Below are 23,588 nucleotides of genomic sequence, written 5' to 3' on the forward strand. Positions count from 1 at the left end.
AAAGATAATCATCAACTCTATGCTAAAATTTGTATTTTGGGATGATTGATCAAAAAATTTATCTCAATGGAGTCAAAGCTTACTAAACATTCTTTTTTTTTTTTTTTGAGACGGAGTCTCACCCTTTCGCCCAGGCCGGACTGCAGTAGCGCTATCTCCGCTCACTGCAATCTCCGCCTCCCAGGTTCACGCCATTCTCCTGCCTCAGTCTCCTGAGTAGCTGGGATTACAGGCGCCCGCCACCGTGCCCGGCTAATGTTTTGTGTTTTTAGTAGAGACGGGGTTTCATTGTGTTAGCCAAGATGGTCTCGATCCCTGACCTCGTGACCCGCCCGCCTGGCCTCCGCCTCCCGAAGTGCTGGGATTACAGGCCTGAGCCACCGCACCAGGCCTAAATATTCTTAACAGTTACTGTAACAATTGCATCAGCAGAAAGATCCTTCTCAAAATTAAAATAAAAAATTATGTGTGATCTTGCATTTTCCAAGAGCAAATGATAATATTCTCAATCATATGTAATGAAAATGAGGTTACTAAAAGTATAAATTTCAATGACCTAATAAATAAGGTTCCAGAAAATAGAACAGGAAAAGTCATATGCTCAATCAAAACAGCACATTAACAAAGTATTGTTACTTATCATGCTATGTAAAACTATGAAACCAAAAGTATTTTTTTCACAATTTGTAAGTTCATGCTGTTACTCATGTATCACTGTTACTATTATAAGTAATAAAATATTTTAAACAGAAAAATGTATATTTTAGCACCTGTATTGATACATGAACTGTGGCTAGTGAAACTGAGGAACTGAAGGTTTCATTTCACGTGATTTTCACTGATTTAAATTTAAATACAAATAGACACATGTGGCTAGTGGCTAACACATTTGGCAGTGCCAATCAAAAGTGTTAATAAGAGATAGGTAGGCCAATATTGTGCCTATTGAATAGTTACTCTCAGAGCTTCATCTGTGTGATAATCAGATTTGTCTGAGAAATTATAAGGTCCAGATGAGACACACAGTCAGTTCACTTTCATTCTTCCAACTAAAATATATAAACACATTTAAGACTTGTAAAACCTATTTCCATAAAGCAACTTATAACAGCACTGTATGAGAACATATGACTGTTTTATTTTGAGAGTATTTGTTTGACTAAGCTATAACTGTACCCCATTTTTTCAGCACTTCCTGTATGCACAGCAGATTTCCTAAGTAGAATAGTTTAACTGCCTTGGATCAGGGTGGCTTTAAAATTCTTTTGATTGCACAATCTATAAAACTTTTTGGCTTTGCTCTACAAGATCCTGGGTGCAATATTGCACCATTCTTCTTATGACGGGAAAAGACTGAGCATTCTACTACTGGGTTGAGGAATTATGTCCCATAATTTAATTAAACCAACTATTGCTCCATGGATTACAAAGCTATGAATACCTTTATCAGTTATCAATTGCCACAAAAAAAACTGCATAACAAACCATCCCAGGGCTTAGTGGTTTAAAACAATAATAATTTATTTAATTCATGAATCTAGGAGTCAACTAGGAAGTTCTGCTGCTCTGAGTTGGACATAACTCATCTCAGCTTGGCTCACTCAGGTGTCAACTGTCAGGTGGTGGGTTGGCCAGGGACTGGCTGATCTAGGACATTCTCAACTGAGACGTCATCCTGTTTCTGATCCATGTTATTTTTCATCTTCTACCAGATAAATTCAAGCTTATTCATATGGCTAAGGTAAGGTTCCAGGAAAGAAAATGAGAGTAGGTCAAGTCTCTTAAGTCCTAAACTTGGAGTTAATAAATGGTAAGGTCAATTCAGATTCAACAGGTAAGGAACAAAACTCTACCTCTTGAGGAGAGATGCTACAAAGCCATATTTCAAAGAGCATGGATACAAAAAGGGGTGAAGAAATGTAATGTCTTCCACAAACCCCAAATAATAATACCAACTTCTGGGTTGAAAGCAAATAATATTCTTCAGGAGTACATATTGACATTTGGGTCAAACTTCCCGAGATAAAGAGAAGTTATTACCAAAGGACCTAATGGGCTGAAGTAAACTGGAACCCATCTCAGTTTATGGAACATCTTAATCTGGATCAAACGGTAATGGACCGATCTTATCTGGCCTTACAAAATAAGTTAATTCCAAGTGGAGTCCATAAAATTTGAAACCTAATAAGGCAAATATATTATGAAAATCAGTATCAGTCTAAAATTGTGAATGGCAGCCTCCAAACTATTGGAGTAAGAGTCCCCTTGCTTGAGAGTCTTAAAATGTTTTCACTAGACTAGCTATCATCATCTTACCAGTCCTGAGCTGTTGGTGAGAATTACAGATACCAGCCAGATTCTTTCATTACGTCTTCTAAAATAGCCAAATGTAATATAATTTTAAAAGGCATTGTGTCCATCTGTTCTCAATTGGTACAAAGAATATGGAGAGAAAATAAAATAATGGCTATAACTTCACTGAGGTGTGAAGAAGGCTGATAAAGACAGAATAAACCCCATGAACTCATACAGTTAATATACTGCTAGCCGGAGCAAATATTAAATATGCAAATATTGCCATATTGCAAGAAAATGCAGTATATATTTTTAAGGGACCCCAAATTTATCAAGTTATTCCTAATAATTATATTTAGGAATCTACTGTAAAGGAACAATCCCAAAACAGTAACAACAACAACTGTGAAAAATCTGTGTACCATATTCAGTGTTTTTTTTTTATGTAAGAAGGAAAATTAAAAGTCATCTAAATGACTGACAACATAAGAATGGCCAGTAGTTACAGTATTTTAACTGGTTAGAATGTTATGGAGCTATTAAAATGGCGGTTATAAAGACTATGCAGCAACATCAAAACTATGTAAAATATAATCCTGAGTTTGAAATAAGATATAGAATTGTGTGCACATTGTGATGATAATTATGCAAAATAAAATGGAAAAGAATGCATAGAGTTTCAAGCAGCATTAGTAGGAGCTGCCTTTTGGAACTCCTTTTCAAAAGCTTAAAAATGTTCTTTTTTTTTTTTTTTTTTTTTGAGACAGTTTCACTCTGTCACTCAGGCTAGAGTGCAGTGGCGTGATCTCAGCTCACTGCAACCTCTGCCTCCCAGGCTCAAGTGATTCTCCTGTCTCAGCCTCCCAAGTAGCAGGGATTAGAAGTGCCCACCACCATCTTGGCTAATTTGTGTAATTTTAGTAGAGATGAGGTTTCACCATGTTGGCCAGGCTGCTCTCGAACTCCTGACCTCAAGCCATCTGCCCACCTTAGCCTCCCAAAGCACTGAGATTACAGGCATGAGCCACCATGCCCAGCCAGAAATGTTTATATCTTCTGATTAAACTTCTAGAAATTTAACTTCTAGAAATACAACTTAAGAAAATTATCCAAATGTAAAAAAAGAAAGTTTAGAATGAAAATTTTTTATTATATCACTGCAACATTTTTAAAAATTTTGAATAACCAAAAACAGCCTAAATAGAAAGAATGAAATGCCTAAATTATAGCTTATCTGAATGCAAAATGTTAAGCAGCCATTAAGAATAAAAGAATTTAACGACAAAGACAAACGTATCAATGTATAAAACATTTCTTTTAATACAGCAATATATAAAATAATATTAATACATAATTTAAAACTAGAGAAAGATGAAAACATGCCAGAATTTTAACAGTGACTAACGATGTTTAGATAAGAGCAAATTCTTAATTCTCTTCAGCTTTCTAATGCTTCTGTATATTTCCAAGTGCATGCAATAGCATATTAAGCATGTATTACTTTCATCATCAGAAAAAAATTATAAAAGACTGCATGGGAAAATATAAGAGAAAATATCTATATTGACACTAACTATGTAAGGGTGATTGATTAAAGATTGTTGTCTTGTTTTTTCTAGTTTCCACATCCTGGGATGTAGTTAAGTTAAACTTACAATTACAAAATACATAATTTTTATGAAATGATCTGTCATGCCCTGTTTTCTAATAAGACATAACACTAGTAGTAACATTTTACATTTATGCTAAGTATTTTCAGTTTGCAAAGTATTTCACTTGTATTATTTTATTGTAAACTATTTCATTTGTGTTATTTCATTCAATTTATGCAGAGTTCTGTGTGAGGTGGATATTGTTGTCATGTTACCAAAACTGAGGTTCTGAGGTTAAGTGAGGTCATGCAAGTCATGCAGCTGATACATAACTGAACTGGTATTGGACCCAGTGATAGTGCTTCAGAATGCTACACCCTATCAGCTTCTATGGAATTTCTAATGAGTCTCATCAGGAATGAAAAAGCTCTATGCCATTGCAAACATGATACAAATCTTTTAAGAAGCTAAGACATTTACTGGAAGAGAGTGACTCTGATTTGCTTTACAGCTCTTTCCACTGTCCTACAATGATTAATTTTTTTAAAGTTACGTTTTGACGTTTCAGTTAGTGCTTTTCTAACACACCTCCAATCCCTTGATATACTCAACTAATTAAGCAATGATGTGTACTTTACATGAAATACTTTTTAATTAGCCACAGTGATTCCTAAACTACTCAGCCTGGGCTTGGGGCCTTTAACATTCAAACTGGCAATCTAGTGCACATAAACTCTTTATTTAAATAGTGACATCTGGGATTAAGTTCAATAATGGTTTCTATGGAAACTAATGGCAATATCAAAACTTTCCAAACCACTAGAAGTGACCCAATTAGAAGAGGTAAAAATGAGTGACAGAAACAGTAGCTATCAATAGTATGGAAAGGTTAATTCTACTTCTTCACACTAATTTTCATAGACGTGTCTGCATATTCGTTAGAAGATTATGGAATTCATTTGATATTCAAGGATCTCAAATGGATAAGAATAATACATGAAGTGAAAGTTTGTTGTTCTTCAATAACATTGAAGCCAGTTTCACAGAAATATAGAGATTGAAACCGAAGAACAAGGTAGGTATACATGAATGTATACATCATAGATAATATAGATAAACACTGCTAAAGATAAAAGTATAAGAATTTTGCTGCAGAAAAGATAAATATGTTTTATGAATTAATTCCAAATAGAAAAGTTAAATAAACCTCTTGCCTTCCTTAGACCTAAGAGAGAAATATTTGCTGAACTTGACTCCAGAATAAAATGCAAATATAAACATGTTTCATAAAGATTGTAATCATATAAGAAGCTCTTAAACATAGCTTTGAGATTCAAGCACAGCATAAGAATAAATCAAGATTTGTAAATTGTTATTTCTTGCTGTGAATACTAACCCAGTTTAAGCTTTAACCTTGACATTTATGTACTGTCACAATTGAAAACCCAAAATATTAGTGTACCTTGTTGCAGAGTTTTAACTTGTTTTGAGAGCTCAACAAAATATCTTCCCAGAAATCCTTATATAAATGATCTAAGCATGTATAATAAGTAGTATCCTGAATTTTACCAATAAAACACAATGACAAAATGACATCTATAGTTGGACCACCATCAGATATCTCAAACTTAATTTATCCAAAATCAGCCTCTTGGACTTTCCCTAATCTTTTTTTCCTGAAGTCTTCCTCTGTCTCAGTCAATGGTGACACCATCTTTCCAGTTGCTCAGATTACAGTTATTGGGCACTATGGTGTCTAGGAGGTGTGGGTTCTCGTTTCTTTGCTGCCATTAACCTTATAAACCTAAGGAAACTGTTTCCCCTGTTCACCTTCATCACCTCTGTTTTGCAAATAAGGAGACTGTCCTGGATGATTTATTGGTTCATTAGAATCCTTATTCTTGGTTTATCTATTATTTCAGAGAAAGGCGATGTCTATTATTTCAGAGAAAGTAGAAACACCTACGTGGCAGAAGTGGGTTACTGTTTAGCAATGTCTCCCCTTTCTCCTGCCTTTCTCCGCCTCCCTAGAAGCCACACTGAGGAAGTTCTAAAAGATTGAAACTTCCTTATTTCAAAATAGATCCATACCAGGCAATTTCCCATTGAACTCTGCTGAACCTTATGAAGCCAAACATACATTGATGCATTTACATATATTGGTAACTGAAAGCATTTTCTAACATCAAACTATGAATACTATTGAAAATAGAAATACTTTATGTAATTAGCCATATTCTTACCATCCCCTGTAAAAACTCGTTGTCCTCTATTGTTATTTGTCTATTTCATGTATGTGATCTGTTTTGATCTGCCCAAAGAGACGGCAAGCCTCTCTAGGTCAAGAGTCATGGATTATACGCTTCTCTATCCCCCTTTTTTTGCTATATGCAGTGTTTTATACATGGGTGTAATATGATTCTATACCTTTATAAATAATATCTCGTAGCCTACATACAGGATATACATGTCACACCACTGTTCTACAATACAAATTAGGTCACGGATAGATTCCATCACCCATTATCATGAGTGCTCCATTATTCTACGCTATCGACCCAGTAAGAACAACTGGCTTTGAATGGCATTATGAAAGGACATAGATGATTTATCTTGGCAGCATAGAAAATACTGAAAAGGACAGGGGACAGCAATGTCCCTATGCAGTAATAATAATACTCATAAAAGTTACAGTTTTCAGAATCTGGGCTATGGTAGTACTAGGGGTTGCAAGGAGGACATCCTGTGGATTTCACCGTGCCCCTGAAGAACTTGGAACAATGTGCTGCTGTTTCCTGACATGGCATCAGTGAGTAGTGCATGGTGCTCATCTGTCCAGCTGTGAACCATTGTTCTGACTGAAAGGTCAGAGTGCAGTTTCTTGGCCCCTATGCCCACAAACACCTTTGTTGGTGGTGTGGCTTAGGGTCACATTACCTCATCTTCTCCTGACTCCTGTATCTAAACAAGCCACAAAGAAAAAAGAGGATCTAACCAGTATTGCTGACTTATGTCTATGGCTAAGGTCTCCTAAACATGTTTGTAATAAAATCTCTTCCCATTGTCTTAAATACTAGACACCTGACTCCTCAGTTTGCTTTTCCTTTACTTCTGTTATCTCGTATCACTTGCTCCAACAGAGACCAAAGTTGTCTTTCCAGATTGTCATGAATCCCTGGGGTAATACACACTTCCTCCTTATTCTAGCATTTTATAAACACAGATGGCAATTTTGTCTTTGGATCTCCAGCCCTGGCAGCTTCTAGTCTCATTCAACAAGCTGCAATAAATCTAGAAGAGATGACCAAACCTCTGAGTTGTTATTTTGTGAACATGAGTTACCTGTGCAGATTCTTTTAAAGTTGGGATTTTCCAGAAGGTGTCCTGGAAGGCGGCACTGGAACCGATGTTGCCAGAACTCAGGGAACCAGGGATTCCTCGTGTTAGTGTCCAGCCTCAGTTTCAGGAAATAATCATCAAATGACCTGACCTCTGGAGACTGCAGCTTTATCGTGATTCCCCCGTTGGCTTCCACCTCATAACCTTCAATGACTTCATCTCTGTCTGCCCATCCATCACTAAAAAATGCAGGGATTGGGGTAGGGAGAGAGAAAGACAAACATCTCACAAATAGAGCTCAGAGTTATATATGAATGAAGCAATCCAGAAAAGGCTACAGTCTATTTTAAGCCACCATTACTACCCATCAACTATTTTTTTTTTTTGGTAGAGTAGAAAGTTTGGAAAGCATAATATCCTGTTTGTTTCTTTGTTTTTCACAATTGTGAAAGTGATGATGAGATGATGACAGCAACACTTACAATTAAAGTTCGATGAGTATTCACTAGTCATCAGATTCTGTGCTATTCACTTTTACTGAGAGGGAAGACGTTCAGCCACAAAGCCTATCAGCCACTCTCCAAACCAGAAGAAGATAAAATCTAGGCACCTCAGAGGCTGATCTTCAAAATAAGAGCTCAACAAGGTTTCAGCATTGCAACGAAGATCATTACATGAGCTACCTTACATAGAGTAGAAAATTGATATAGTTCTGAAACATGCGAATCACAGTTTTTCCTCCTGGGACATCATTCAAATCTGCTTCCCATAGAAGTAGCCAGATATTTTCATTTTTTTAATGTTACTTCAAAATAGCAGCATTAAAGAAAAAAAATCTCATCTCAAATCATAAAAAGAATTCTCCTTCTCACTAAATGGCAGCACCCTGACATTTTATTCAGTGAGATAGAATTTTTGAAATGTGATCGCCTTCTAGAACATTCCTATCTACCAGAAGTAATGTAGCCCCAGTTTAATTCAGGTGCACATGTGAGCCAGGCCTATGAGGGTATCAAAGACAAATTGCACCAGACAAAGCTAAACACGCAAAGAGGACTCTGTTCAAGACTATTACAATATATGAGAGACACTGAACCCAACTCTGCTAAAATAAAAGATGGGAAGGTTTTTAGTCCCAGGTGAGCTAGTGGAAAAGTACTGGAGGGCCACTGGCACGAGGTTGGCCCATGTGCTTAGGCATCTGTGTTTGCTACTTGTCACATTAGACTCCTACCGTCCCACAGAAACTGGAAGGGAGGGGTTTACCACTATTCTTGATGATTACATTTAAAGGGATGGCTGCCAGGTCCTTGTCATTCAGTAAAACTTCCCTGGTTTCTGAAATTAGCAAGAAACTAGACAATCTACATCTCAACAAGGCAGAGAAATAATTTAGTTTTAGGTTTTCCAAAGTAAATGCTCTTAGAAAAGGGACGTCAGGGGCCTATACTCAGGAAGAAACCTGTCTAAAGTTTAGTCAAGCTGAAGAGAATATTAAGGCTGTCTTGGTCAGGGGTTGGATTTATTCTTCTCTGCACAGAGTGATGCCCTGAAGTTGGTGGAATATAAAGATGCAGTCTCTGCCAAAGAAAGCATTTTATTGCTTGTTTCTCACAGAGAAGGGACTGGGCAAACATTAGTGACCATATCTCACCCTTGGTTACCTGAGATCAACTGAGATAAATGTACTCTTCACTTAGCTGAGCTAAGCAGTGCAGTTCTTCTCTAGAATCTTCCCACTGAACCACACATGAGCTGCATTTTCAACAGATCAGGGGTTGCTGAAGGTAAAGCTGACTTAACCTGACCCAGAACTAAAGGGACTTTGAGGTACAGTAGAGTCTAGCCAGCCACACCAGAGAATGTATTTTTTATATGCTTCCAAATCCCCTAGGATAGAGACTCTACAATTTTGTATAGACTCCTTCCTTCCTTCCTTCTTCCTTCTTTCTTTTTTCTTTCTTCTTTTCTTCCTTACTTCTGTGTGTTCCTAGCAGTCACTCTGTGCCAGACGTTCTGCTATGAATTCAAATGAGAATAAGACTCACTATCCTCTGCCCCCACGGTGCTACAGCCTTGTGGGGAAAACAGATACTAAAAAAGAATTACAAACTCTATGAGGCTAAAGAAAAAGAAGTGCCTTTAATCCGAGGATTTTGGAAGGCCAAGGCAGGTAGATTGCTGGAGCTCAGGAATTTGAGACCAGCCTAGGCAACATGGAAAAACCTCACCTCTACAAAAAAAAAAAAAAAAAAAAAAAAATTATCTGGATGTGTTGGTCCACACCTGTGGTCCCATCTATTTGGGAGGCTGAGATGGGAGGATCCTGTGAGCCCAGGAAGCTGAGGCTGCAGTGAGTCATGATCTTGCCACTGCACTCCAGCCTAGGTAACAGAGCAAGACCCTGTCTCAAAAAAAAAAAAAAAAAAGCGACCAGTATCATGGGGAGCGATAGCTTGGGGGTTTAACTTAATCTAGTGTGTAGATATGACACGTGTGCCTGCTTGTGTGTGTGCACACACGCCTGTGTGTGTGAGGTAGTGGGGGATAGAGGTAATTAGAGATGGCTTCTTTAAGAAGGTGATGGCTGAGCTGAGACCCAAAAGAAGAGTCAGCCTTAGTCAGGTGAGGAGAAGGGGAGGGTTTGGAATAGAAGGTTCCTGGCAGATTAACATACAAGAAAAAGCTTGGCACATTCAAGGAACTTAGAAAGAGTTAGTATAGCTAGAGAACAGAAAGAAGTATGGTGTGCGATGGGGGTGGGCACATAAATCCCAACCTAGACACTGTTAGCCTGAAGACCATGGGAAGTCCTCAAAGTGTTGTAAGCCTATTACTCAATCAGGTCATTCTGCTCTCCTTCCTCATGGTAAATGACCTGCCTGTTGTTCTAGTGAGTCCTCTGCTTACCATCGCTGAATATGATGGCCAGTCAAATTGATTTTAAAAAGACTGACTCATTCATTTTTTTTCATATGTTCGGTCTGCTGGGAAAGGCTCAAACCAGTTTATTTACATTTAAATGTATTTATATTTACATCTTAACTACATCTACAGCAATTTGAAGATTTGAGCTATAGTTCATGACAGAAAGGAGGATAAAAATAAGACCAGTTAGACTTTGAAGAAATTCTGTCTAAGGGTAAATATTTAAAAATCGAAATGACATAACTTGAAAAAAATAACTGCTTTTGACGTAAAGGTTAGGGTTGAAGTGTTTTTCTCCCTAAGGTTTAATAATATGTGAAATTTGTTTTGTTTACAGTCTATACAAGAAAGTCACCATCATAAAAATGTGTACGAAATGAACTTGCTGTGATGTTTATGTGCAATTTAAAAGCACATACAGCTTAGTTTGTAAAGGCAAATGCTTTGTGTCAATTCTAGAAGGAGAGAAAAGTGTGACTTCCTGCCCTTGAGCCCACCAGCATTGAAGGGCACTTTATAGGACGAAAACTTTGTCTGTGAATATGTAGAAATTTTAAGTCACATGGTTTAGTGGTCTGGAATTCTAAGTCTCCTTAACCGCTAGTTAAAGACCTTCACCCTCACTATAGGTGCCTCCTCTTTCAGAAGTTAGAGTTGTTGTTAAATCTAAGAGGTCATAAAATCAAGCAGAACCAGGATATAAGGAAAATATTCAAGTAGGATTACTTGGTGGATATGTTTTAAAGAGTTAATTGCTAAAGGTTTGTATGAGATCTTAAATCTATCACAGGTAAGGTGTTAGAGAATGCTATCACGAAAAAAAGTCACTAGAAAACATCTCTAAAGCAATCCTCTGTTTTTATACTTTCAAAGTGTTTCATCTTTGTATCACCTGTCAAATGCATTTTCAGAAAATTTTAAAGGATTTTTGCTGTTTTGTTGCATTGGGATTCTGTGTGAGGATGTTTTGATGAATTTTCTCTGAAGTACGCTTTAAAACAGCAAACCAGCAACATATCTGATTCCTGGTAGAAGATCTTTCTTAGATGGTGGTGGCAGGGTGTAAACTAGACTATGCTTGACCTGAGATGACCTGCAGGTACCTGGTCACTCGCCAGGTGTCTGGAGTGAATCCTGCTGTGCTGGGTAGTGACCCAGCCTCAGACAGCACTGGACTCTCTGTGAAGCACATTCACTGCCTCTAGCAGCTTCTGCTGCTCCATCTGCTTCTCAGTTATGAGTTCTTTTTCTAGCTGGGGTCTGGAAATAAAACTATATATTGTGAACTGTTTAACAGAAAGCTGTATGTCTTAAGTATTTCTCACTAACATACAAGAATTCTTATTTCCTATTCCCCCTCAATATTTTTATACAGCAATTCTTCATGAGGCTATTTTCCAATCAACCTATAAAATTTCACATTTCAACCCTGAATAATTAGAAGATTTCTTCTATCTTATACATTCTAATATTAACAACAAGAAAATACTATTTCTGCTTCCACCAATTACAATTTGACAGGGGCTGTATGAATGTTACTTTTGCATTATATCAGTTAAACTAATTTAATTAGCAAACTGACAGTAAAAAACAGAAATACAATAGTATTTTTTAAATGTACAAAAACATTTTAGAAAAACCTATTTTCATTCAATTAAAATAATTACAGTCTAGGTACTAAAGCAATTTTATTTGTGTTATGAGTTCAAGTAATTGTGTGTACCTGATAATAAAATTATAATTCTTTAAAATATCCCAGAGATTACAATATAATAGGGAAAAGATGAAAACCATAATCAAATGATATTTTTAAAACATATGTAAACAAATATGAAATTCTTTTATTTACAATGTTAACCATATTCACAAAGGTTGAAGAAATATAGCATGTGTCATATTCATTTGACATTTATCAAATGAATAAATTTATTAATTTATTGAGCAAGAAATGAGGTGAACACTACTTTTTTTTAGCTTACTGCTTGGATGTTTTCAAATCATGGCACAACAAGGTTGAGGTTGTGGGGAACTCAGGTACAGCCCAGTGGATTTGCAGAGTTGAGAAAAAGGAGCTGGAAGTCTAGCAAAGCTAGGGTGGCCAGGGTTTACAGGGCAAATGCTGGAGAAGAGATGCTATGGCAAAAGAGCATGGTCTGCAGTACATCTCCCATAAGTATTCTGATGAATATTAGCCATTTATTTAATGAAATTACCTGATGCTGAGGAAATAATCAACCAATATGACTTGAAGGAGTAGCACCTGGAGTCCATGTATTGTTGGGAATAGTAACTGTTTCTAACAGCTAGAGTGAAAAACTTTATATTCCAAGGAGAATTGGATAATGTATTAGGAAGGGTCTTGCCTCAATAGTGAAGAAAAATTGGCTTTTGACTAAATACCACTCTGGGCCTGCCTAACAAACCATAAAAGCAAAATATAAGAGGATCAAAATAATTTAACTTCCTCCCAGAACTAATTTCAGAACATTTTTTTAATGCAAAATACTTGGTACTCAACAAGGTAAAATTCTCAGTGTTTAGCATCCAATAAAAAAATTACCAGGCATGTAAATCCCTATGTGGATGGAAGGAGAAAGTGATATTAAAGTTACAATTATAATAAATTATCACATGGTGATGTAGGTTAGATAGAGGAATTTTTAAAGAGTCATGTAATAGGAATGAAGATGAATATATTTTTGATTGGGTGGCCAGGAAAAGTATCAAGTGCTTTGAGAAGCAACTTTGAAGAGAAAACACTTAACACTAAGATCTGAGCTACATGAAGGCTCCAGCCAGGTGAAGATCAGAGGGAAGGAAGTCTTTGGGCAGCTTGTGCAAAGGTCCTAAGACAGGAACAAGCAGCTATGACTGAACATTACCCATTGCCATGAAACTCTAGGCTAAGCAGGTTTACATTAATCAGAAGGGAGGATATTTGAGTAGACACTGTTGTTTTTCAGCTATCTGCTGTATATTTGATACCTTAAATTTTTGATGTGTTTTCATAGCTTTTGTAAAGTCTTTGTTAGGAAGTGAAGATGACATTTTCTATGAGAAGATGGTCTCATTTTGATAACCTAGATTAATGAGTCACTTCTGAGAGCAAAACTAGAGAAATAAATGAGCCCATCAGGGCTTAGAACAAGCCACAGCTCTCTTCCTCACATCTTACTCAGTAGACCCTATTTCTATGTCATTATGAGCTCAGAAACACCTCACTGTTCAAACACCTCATAAAGATATGCAAATTCCCCTCCAGAAAAGTCTTAACATTTTGTTCTGAGAGTTTTCCATATGGCCCCAAAATCATCTTGTGTTATTGCAAACTGTTGGCTACAGGACTTCACTAGGATTCTGTTAGAACAGACCCAGTTTTGCAGTTGAAATTCTGCAAGGTTTGAGTGGAATTTGAAGTTTTAGACTTTGGCTTCACTAGGTCCCAAAGTGAACTCATCCAATAGGCTCAGCCTCTTTACTAAAATTTCTATTACCACCTATTTTTTAGTGATCTCTCATTCTAAAGCAGCCCTGGAGTTCAGAGTAGGGCTCTGCTTCAGACAGGTGACTGGAAGCAAGAGCTATGCACAATTTCTGTAAAAAAGAGAAAAAAAATTGGTCTTTAATAAGGACCGTAGATCGTCTGACCTTCAGCCAATTTAAAGTCGTATGTGAAAAGGGCACAAAAGTATATATGGAGTCAGGGAGGGTAGGTATCATGAATAATAATAAGTCAGGGGTTTATAAAATGAATGTAGAGAATGAATGAGTTATGACTAAATTGTGAGGATATTGAGTTATTCTTGGCAACCATGCCTGGCTGGGCAGTTTCTTGGGTTGAGGTGTCATTGCAATGGCTAAAATGAAACTCCCAGCTCAGGGGCCTCAGGCAACAAGAATAATTCTTCAGCACCACAGAGAATGTAACTGCATGTTTTCAGTAATTTGTGGAAGAAAGGAAGAAAAGAACACAGAGTGAAAGGGAAAGAGAGACTAAGAAATGAGCACCTAAAGACCATGGTAGCAGAACAGTCAGCAGTGCACATATAGAGGGTTAATTTTCCAGGGCTGCTCCCTTGTATTCTGAGATGCCAACCAGGTTGTCAGAATCTCTTTTAGTTCTTTTTAAAAACTGATATATTTTTCTTGTTTGAACAAAAGGTCAAAGCACAGCAATTTTTTTTCAAACGTGAATCCAATGGTTTAGTAACTCATTAGCAAATCCTTCCTAACAGACCCAGTGCAAGTGATTCTAATCCCTAATTTCTAGATCCTGCCATTTGAAGAAAAACAAAAATGTCCTCGTCAGTTTGGGGTCAATAGTTCTATGAATTGCTAATTCACCCTAAGTATCCAAAGTATCCCCTGATGTTTTGCATTAAAAGTAGAATATTTTAAAAAAATTGTTTGGATTTTTGGCAGGGCATGGTGGCTCATGCCTGTAATACCAGCACTTAGGGAGACCAAGGCAGGCAGATCATGACATCAGGAGATTGAGAGCATCCTGGCTAACACAGTGAAACCCCATCTCTACTAAAAATACATAAAATTAGCCGGTCATGGTGGCACACTCCTGTAGTCCCATCTACTGGGGAGGCTGAGGCAGGAAAATTGCTTGAACCTGGGAGGCAGAGGTTGCAGTGAGCCGAGATCGTGCCACTGCACTCCAGCCTGAGCGACAGAGCGAGACTCCATCTCAAAAAAAAAAAAAATTGTTTACACGTTTCACAATGTAGTCAACTAAGTTAATGCAGATATTCTCCTGAATACAGAAGTATATATAAAAAATGAAATATAATCAAGAAATAAAAAGTAATTCCCAGGTGCTAGCAATGGTGAGAGGAATCAAAGCCAAATGATATGTATCAGGGAATGCTTATCAACAATAGCCTGTAAGGCCCTGGAGACTGGAAATCGATTCTAACACCCGTCTGGTGATGTGAAAGATGGCTTCATGAACCGTAGAAGTCAGACAGCTGAAGCTGAGACCCAAACAGAAAACTGGGATATTTGAAGTCTTACAAAGTCCAATAGAATGGAACTGGAAGTGTTGCCTGAGGAGGCTTGAAGTCAGTCCAAGGACTGTAGTAGAAAAGGTAATAAAGGAAAGTCACCATGCACATGAGTGATGTCTGAATTTACACAGCCTATATAAGAACCATACGTCTAGATATTATTATAAAAACTCATCTAACATTATTGAAAATCCCTAGGATCCAAATGAAATGCCATCGGAAGTCAAAATTTAAAATTTTAAAATAAATGGAATTCTGAATTATCATTCTGGGAGGCAGGGTAGATGGGGAAAGGGGATATGTTAGTTAAAGGGTACAAAATTCAATTCAACAGGAAGAATAAGTTCTAGCAGTGTATCATAGCGTGGTGACTATATTTAATAATTACGTATTGTGTATTTTTAAATTGCTAAAAGAATAGATTTTAAATGTTCTCACCACCAAGTAGTGATAAGTATGTGTAGTGACGGATATGTCAAGTAGTCTGATTTAATCATTCCAGAATGTATGCATGTATCACAACATTGCATTGTACTCCATAAATATAAAGGATTAGTATTTGTCAATTAAAAGTAAAAGGAGCTAAAAACAGAACTGCAATTCAACCCAGCAATCCCATTACTGGGTACATACCTAGAGGAATATAAATCATTCTATCATAAAGACACATGCACGTGAATGTTCATTGCAGCACTATTCACAATAGCAAAGACACAGAATCAATCTAAGTGCCCATCTATAACAGATTGGATAAAGAAAATGTGTATATACCATGGAATACTATGCAGCCATAAAACAGAATGAAGTCATGTCTTTTACGGGAACATGGATGGAGCTGGAGGCCATTATCCTCAGCGAACTAATGCGGGAACAGAATGTTCTCACTTATAAGTGAGAGCTAAATTATAACATATGAACACAAAGAAGGGAACAACAGACTCTGGGGTCCCCTTGAGGGTGAAGGATGGGAGAGGAGCAGAAAAAAATAACAATTGGGTACTAGGCTTAGTACCTCAGTGAGGAAATAATCGGTACAACAAACCCCCATGACATGATTTTACCTGTGTAACAAACCTGCCCATTACCCTCGAACCTAAAGTTTTTTAAAAAAGAAAATATACCTACTAAGATAATCTCTCAATAATATACATATACATACACACACTAGAGTACTAAACTAACATCAGATTCACAAATGAGTTAAACTTTACTTTTAAAAGACAATTATTCTAAAACTAGATACAAAACCTAACACTATCCTTTGAGAAATTCCAAAAACACAGTGATATGGAATAGTTAAAAGAAATGGATAGGCCAGGTGTGGTGGCTCATGCCTGTTAATCCCAGCACTTTGGGAGGCTGAGATGGGTGGATCACCTGAGGTCATGAGTTCGAGACCAGCCTGGCCAACATGATGAAACCCTGTCTCTACTAAAAACTACAAAACAAACAAAAAAACAAAAAATTAGCCGGGCATGGGGGCAGGCACCTGTAATCCCAGCTGCTTGGGAGGCTGAGGCAGGAGAATCACTTAAACCCGGGAGGCAGAGGTTGCAGTGAGCTGAGATCACACCATTGCACACTCCAGCCTGGGTGACAGAGTGAGACTCCATCTCAAAGAAAAAAAAATAAAATAAAACAAATGGATAGATGATACTATTCTCAGAAAAATGGCCAAAACAAAATTAAATACTGATTAAAATATCCAACTAATCCAATCCTAAGCAATCAATCAAATATCTAAACTCTCCAACAGAAGGCAGGAAAGCAGGAGAGAGCACTGGAAAGGTAAGACAAACAGCAAGCGCAAGATAAGCTGATGGCCCTAATTTCACATATATCAGTGATTATATGTAAATTCATCAGGTTAAAAAAAACAGAGACTTTCTATTAAATTAAAAAGAAAAACATCGATAGTTATATCTTGTTTGTAACACGTTTTTCTAAAATATGAATGTACTGAATAATTAAAAGATAGTAAGAGATTAACCAAACAAATATTAACCAACACAAAATGGAGGTTGTTATAGTAATGTAAGATACAACTTATTTTCAGGCATAAATCTTTATTAGGAATAAAGAAAGTCAGTGTCTCTGAAGATAAAATAATTTGAAATTTGTACAGTAAGTAACATAGCAAGATAGAAAGTAAATTGATAAAAAGAAATCTCTCTACGTGAATCTCTCTCTTTGTAGTCTAACTTACTACTCTGTTATTAATAGAAGAAGCTGGCAAAATTTGTTAGAGATTTAGAATATTTTCACACAATTAACATGCTTGATGCTTGGTCTAATGAACATATATAGGGTCTCCTTCTTAACCGAGGAGAACATATTTCAATGGCATACATGGAAATTTAAAAATTAATCTAGTTAATAATGTAAGTCTCAACATATTTTAAAAATTAATATATAGCCCATATCTCTGAGCATCAAAAATTAAATTAGAATTTTTTTAAAAAAAACAACAAATTTACCTCCAACTACTTGGAAACTAAAAACTTTAAACTTCTAAGGAAATTGAAGTTAAAGAAGTCATAAATGAAACTTAGAACATATTATTTGAATGTAAAGTAAAATACCAGATATTGAAATTCATAGGAAGTAGCTTAAAGAGTTCTTGGGAGGAAATTTATTCCCAGAAATGCTTATATTTTTTAAAAAAGAGAAAAGCTGAAAATAAATCAGCTTATTTTCAACTTAAGAAAATGGAAAAGAACACAGAATAAACATAAAATAAAGCAAAAAATAATAAAATTGGGGGAAAGATTTAATAAAAATGATCAACCAACCTAAAACTTGGTTATTAGAAAACAATAATAAAATATTCAATCCTCTGAGATTATTGTCATGGATGAAAAAGAGAGAAGGCACAAAAAAAACAATATTTAGGATAAAATTAAAATATAATGTAACTTCAGATACAGGATAATTTTTAAAAAATTATTTAAAATACTATGAAAAAGTTGATGCCAATAAATTTTAACTCCAAGCCAATAAAATTTAATCCTAACCCTTTTCTTAGAAAAGCTTAATTAGTAAGCCTGACTTAAGAAGAAATATAAGATCTGAACAATCGTATATTTAACAATGAAATCAGTAGTTTAAAATGTACTCACTAAAATAATACTAGATTTGCCAGATGGTTTAACAAGTGTTCATAGAACAGATAATTGTTATCCTATATAAACTCAACCAGAGATTTGAAAAATGAATATTCTCCAATTGAGGATATTATAACTTTCCAATTAAGGATATTATAACAATACTAAAACCAGTCAAAGACTGAAAGATTTCTGAAAATATATGCCAATATCACTCATGATATTGTTGTAAAAAATATATAAAATCAAATTAAGGAAGACATAAAAAGAGACTATATTACAATCATAATTAATCAAGTAATGCAGTAATTTTTTTGTTTTTTGCATTTATACCTGGTTGGCTTTATCAGAGGACTAGCAAAAGTCAGTCCTGTAGAGACGTCAGCTCAGGCTGATGTTTACAATTCACCTGCATCAAGCATCTCCTCTCCATTGTTTTTTTAAAAATTATTCAATTATTTTTAAAACTTAAGGTGAAATTTACATAACATCAACCATTTTAAAGTGAAAAATTCAGTATCATTCAGAACATACAAAATGTTTTTCAATCATCACTTCTATCTAATTCCAAAATACTTTCATTACCCCAAAATACAGCCCCATACCCAGTAAGCAGTTACTTCCTATTTCTCCCTGTCCCCATTCCCTGGCAATCAAGTCACTTTTTTATCTCTATAGATTTACCTATTCTGGATATTTCATATGCAAATGTAATCACACAATACGTGAATTTTTGCATCCAGCTTCTTTTATTTAGCATGATGTTTTAGAGATTTATCCATTTTGTGGTGTATATCAGTGCTTCATTCCTTTGTACTGATGTATAGTATTACATCATATCCATATACTATGATTTGTTTATCCATTGGTCTGCTGATGAGCTTTTGGGTTGTTTCCATTGTTTGGCTATCATGAATAGTGCTTCTATAAACATATGTATACATGTATTTTTTTGACTCTCTGTTTTCAAATCTTTTGGTTATGTATCCAGGAATGAAAATGCTGGGTCATATGGTAATTCTATGTTTAGCTTTCTGTGGAACTACCAAACTGTTTTCCATAGCAGCTGCACTATTCTACATTCCCACCAGCAACGTACAAGGGTTTCATTTTTGTACAAATTCATTAATTATTGTTATCTACATTTTTTGAATTCTAGCCACCTTACTGGATATGAAATACTATCTCATTGTGATTTTGATTACCATTTTTGTAATGGCTAATGATGTGACTACTTTCCTGGGCTTGTTGGTCACTTGTATGTTTTCTTTGAGAAATGTCTATTCGTGGCCTTCATCTATTTTTAATTGCATTTTGTTAAGTTGTAAGATGTATATATTCTTGATACTAGGCCCTTAACAGATATATAATTTGCAAATATTTCTTCCACTCTGTATGTTTTCTTTTCACTTTCTTGATAATGTCTTTTCATGTATAAAAGTTTTAAATTTTGAAGTCCAATTAATCTATTTTTTCTTTCATTGGTAATGCATTTGATGTCATAGCTAAGAATTAAATTCCAAAGTCATAAAAATTTACTCCTATGTTTACTTTTAAAATTTTATGGTTTCATCTCTTATATTTAGGTCATTGTTATACTGAATTAATTTTTGTATATAATGTGAGGGAAGGGTCCAGCATTATCATTTTGTATACAGATATCCAGTCTTCTCAGAAATATTTGTTGAGACTGTTTTTCCCATGGAATGATCTTGGCTTCTTCACTGAAAATAACTTGGGTTTATTTCTGGATTCTCAATTCTATTGCACTTGACTATAAGTTAATATGTGTCCTTATGCTGGTACCACATTGTTTTGATTACTATGGCTTTGTGGTAAGTTTTGAAGTATTAAAATGTGAGTAATTAAAATTTCTTTTTCTGTTTCAATATTGTTTTGGTTATTTGGGACCCCTTGCAATTACATATGAATTTGAGGATCTATGTTTCCATTTTTCCAAAAACAGTTGTTGGAATTTGATAAAGATTGCATTGAAACTTACAGATTTGTTTAGTTTTATCATATTAGTAATATTAAATCTTCTAATCCACAAATATGGAATATTAAGTTTTCCAATCCATGCATATCTTTCAATTTATTTGGGTCTTATTTAATTTTTTCAGCAATCTTTTGTAGTTTCCTGTGCAAAAGTCTTTCACTTCCTCATGATTATGTTTAAGAAGTATTTGTGGTAGCAACTGAAAGAGAAGATAAGGGGGAGTTTCTTAGAATAATAACAAAAATTTTCCTAAATATCAGAAGATCTAGATGTGCGTACCTACATACACACATGCACACTACAGAAGCAAAGAGATAAAACACCTCAGGGAAGGCTTTACAAAGTATAAAATAAATATATATATATAAAATATATCTGTTCAAAATAATATATATATATATTTCTGTCAAAAAATATATCTGTCAAAAAAAGCAATATTGGCTTAACTCACAGATTATAATAAAAATAATATATTAAATTGGATTTCAAAGAACCAAAACTATGTTGCATACAACAGACCCACTTAAAATAAAACTTATCAGATTGAAAAGTTGAAAATAACATGATATGCAAAAGCATACCAGGGAAATGTAAACAAAAAGAAACCACCTAATATAATTTTAACATCAGAGAAGGAATAATGTAAGGCAAATGCCTATTTTAAATTCGTCTGATTAGCAACCTTAATTCCATCATCAATATTAGTTCCCCCTTGTTTTGTAATATAACATAGTCACAGGTCCGGGAAATTATGATGTAGATATCTTTGGGGGGTCTTTATTGTGCCTACCACAGTCTGCCCTTTGATGCATTAAGATTTGTATCAATCCCACATCCAAAATACAGTCACTGTATCCCAATATCCCCAAAAGTCTCAACCCATTACAGCATCAACTCAAAGTCCAAAATCTCATTTACATTTCTTCAACTCAATATTCCCAAGCCTCATCACCTCAATCATGTAAAGCAGGTATGAGTGAAACATGATGTATCCTGGGGCCAAACTCCTCTCCATCTATGCCTGTGAAATTAGAAAACAAATTATCTGCTCCTCAAAATACAATAGTCGGACAGGCATGGAGTACCAGTATATAGACATTCCCATTCTAAAAGAGAGAAAATTGAAAGAAAAAATGAGTCACCAATCGCAAGCAATTTCAAAACCCAAATGGCCAGACAATATTGGGTTTCAAAGCCTGAGAATAATTCCCTGTGGTTACAGGCTCTGCCCTCTGATCATGAGACTTGGCTCTCTGAGTCATGCTTCCTTTTTTATGAATGGTAGCACATGTTTTCATCTGAATAGTTTATCAGTCTATTTCCTGCCTGTATAATTTTGTGAGTCTGAGAGTTATGCTTCATTTCATAGTCTTTGTCCCTTTCAGTCAGAGCTGTCAGTTTTTCATGTTGTTAAGAAATTCTCAAGAACCTTGTGTACGTCAAGAAAATGTTTCCCATTAAACAAGAGTTGTGTCCATGGATCTTTCCTAGATAATCTGATCTCTATTTTTGGTTTCTCTGGAGATGGCTAAGGAGATCCATAAAGTGCACTAATCTGTTCAAAGAGCCCCTTGTATGACCTAATACACTTATCTTTTGATCTTTTTAATGCAGTAACAAAAGGTTGTCCAGCCACACCCTTGGCTTTCCCTACAGATCACGTTTTCCTGACAGTTATTCTCCTAATTTTAGCATATTTGTAATCTGGACAGGCTGAGAATTTCCCAAATCCATTATTTTTGCCTAACATCTCTTTCATTTCCTCCCTTTCACACTTCACTACAGGCACAATCATTTTTCACTTGGCAGTGGGGATGCATTCTGAAAAACACATCCTTAGGTGATTTTGTCATTGTGTGAACATCATAGAATGCATTATTTACACTTACCTAGGTGGTACAGTTTACTACATTCCTACACTGTATGGTATGGCCTATTGTTACCAGCATATAAATCTGTACAGCCTGTGACTATATTGAATATTGTAGACAATTTTAACACAATGCTAGGACATCTAAACGTAGAAAATATACGTACAAATAATGTATAAAAGCTAAGAAATGGTACCCCTGTACAGGGCACTTACTATGAATGGAGCTCATGGGATTAGAGGTTGCTCTGGGTGAGACAGTGAGTGAGTGGTGAGTGAATGTGAAGGCCTAGTACATTACCATAGACTTTATAAACACTGGGCACTTAGGCTACATGAATGTATTTTTTTCTTCCATAATAAATTAACCTTAGTTTACTGTAACTTTTTACTTTTACTTTTTAATTTTAAAAATTGTTTGACACTTTCATAATAACACTTAGCTTGAAACACAAACACATTGTATATAAATGTGATATAAATGGGATAAAGATATAAAAATTTTTTTATATCTTTATCCCATAGACGTTTTTCTAATTATGTCACTTTTTAAACTTTTTAATCTTTTTTGTTAAAAATGAAGACACAAACAAACACATGAGCCTAGGCCTACACACGGCGCCAAGATCTTCCATATCACCGTCTTCCGCCTCCAATTTTGTCCCTCTGGAAGGTCTTCAGAGGCATTAACACACATGGAGCTGTCATTTCCTATGATAACAAAGCCTTCTTCTGGAATAACTCCTGAAGGACCTGCCTAAGGCGATTTTACACTTAACCTTTTTTTTTAATATGTAGAAGGAGGATACTCCAAAATAACCGTTCATATAGCATAGTAAATATATAAACAAGTAACAGTCATTTATTATCAATATCAAGTATTAGGCACTGTACTCAATTATAAGTGTTACATTTTTATACAATTGACAGTGCAGTAGGTTTGTTTATACTGGGATCACCACAAATATGTGAGCAGTGCATTGTACTAAGACATTATGGCCGCTATGACGTCACTAGGTGATGGGAATTTGTCACCTCTATTATAATCTTACGGGGCCACTGTAGTATACATGGTCCATTATTGACTAAAATGTTGTTCTGGCCCTGCGCGATGGCTCACACCTGTAATCCCGGCACTTTGAGTGGCCAAGGCAGGCAGATCACTTGATGTCAGGAATTGGAGACCACCCTGGCCAATATGGTAAAACCCCGTCTCTACTAAAAATACAAAAATTAGCCGGGCCTGGTGGCTGACACCTGTAATCCCAGCTACTCAGGAGGCTGAGGCAGGAGAATCGCTTGAACCCAGGAGGCGGAGGTTGCAGTGAGCCGAGATCGCACCTTTGCACTCCAGTCTGGGCAACAAGAGCAAAACTTCATCTCAAAACCAAACCAAACCAAAACAAAACAAAACAAAACAAAACAAAAAAAACAAAAAACAAAAGC

At 35.7% G+C, this 23,588-nt stretch overlaps 1 protein-coding gene across 4 annotated transcripts in view; it reads right to left on the minus strand.

The window, feature by feature from the left end:
- LOC116463111 (metabotropic glutamate receptor 1-like) overlaps positions 1 to 23,588 on the minus strand; it is a 411,458-nt gene that overhangs the window by 123,701 nt on the left and 264,169 nt on the right. For all 4 annotated transcript variants that reach the window (XM_058434480.1, XM_032146072.2, XM_058434478.1 and 1 more), the window contains exon 3: positions 7,230 to 7,465. In XM_058434480.1, coding sequence (XP_058290463.1) covers positions 7,230 to 7,465 — 236 coding nt within the window. The remainder of the gene's footprint in view (positions 1 to 7,229; positions 7,466 to 23,588) is intronic.

The sequence above is a fragment of the Hylobates moloch genome, unplaced genomic scaffold, assembly GCF_009828535.3.
Source record: "Hylobates moloch isolate HMO894 unplaced genomic scaffold, HMol_V3 SCAFFOLD_27, whole genome shotgun sequence".
Taxonomy (NCBI): Eukaryota; Metazoa; Chordata; class Mammalia; order Primates; family Hylobatidae; genus Hylobates; species Hylobates moloch.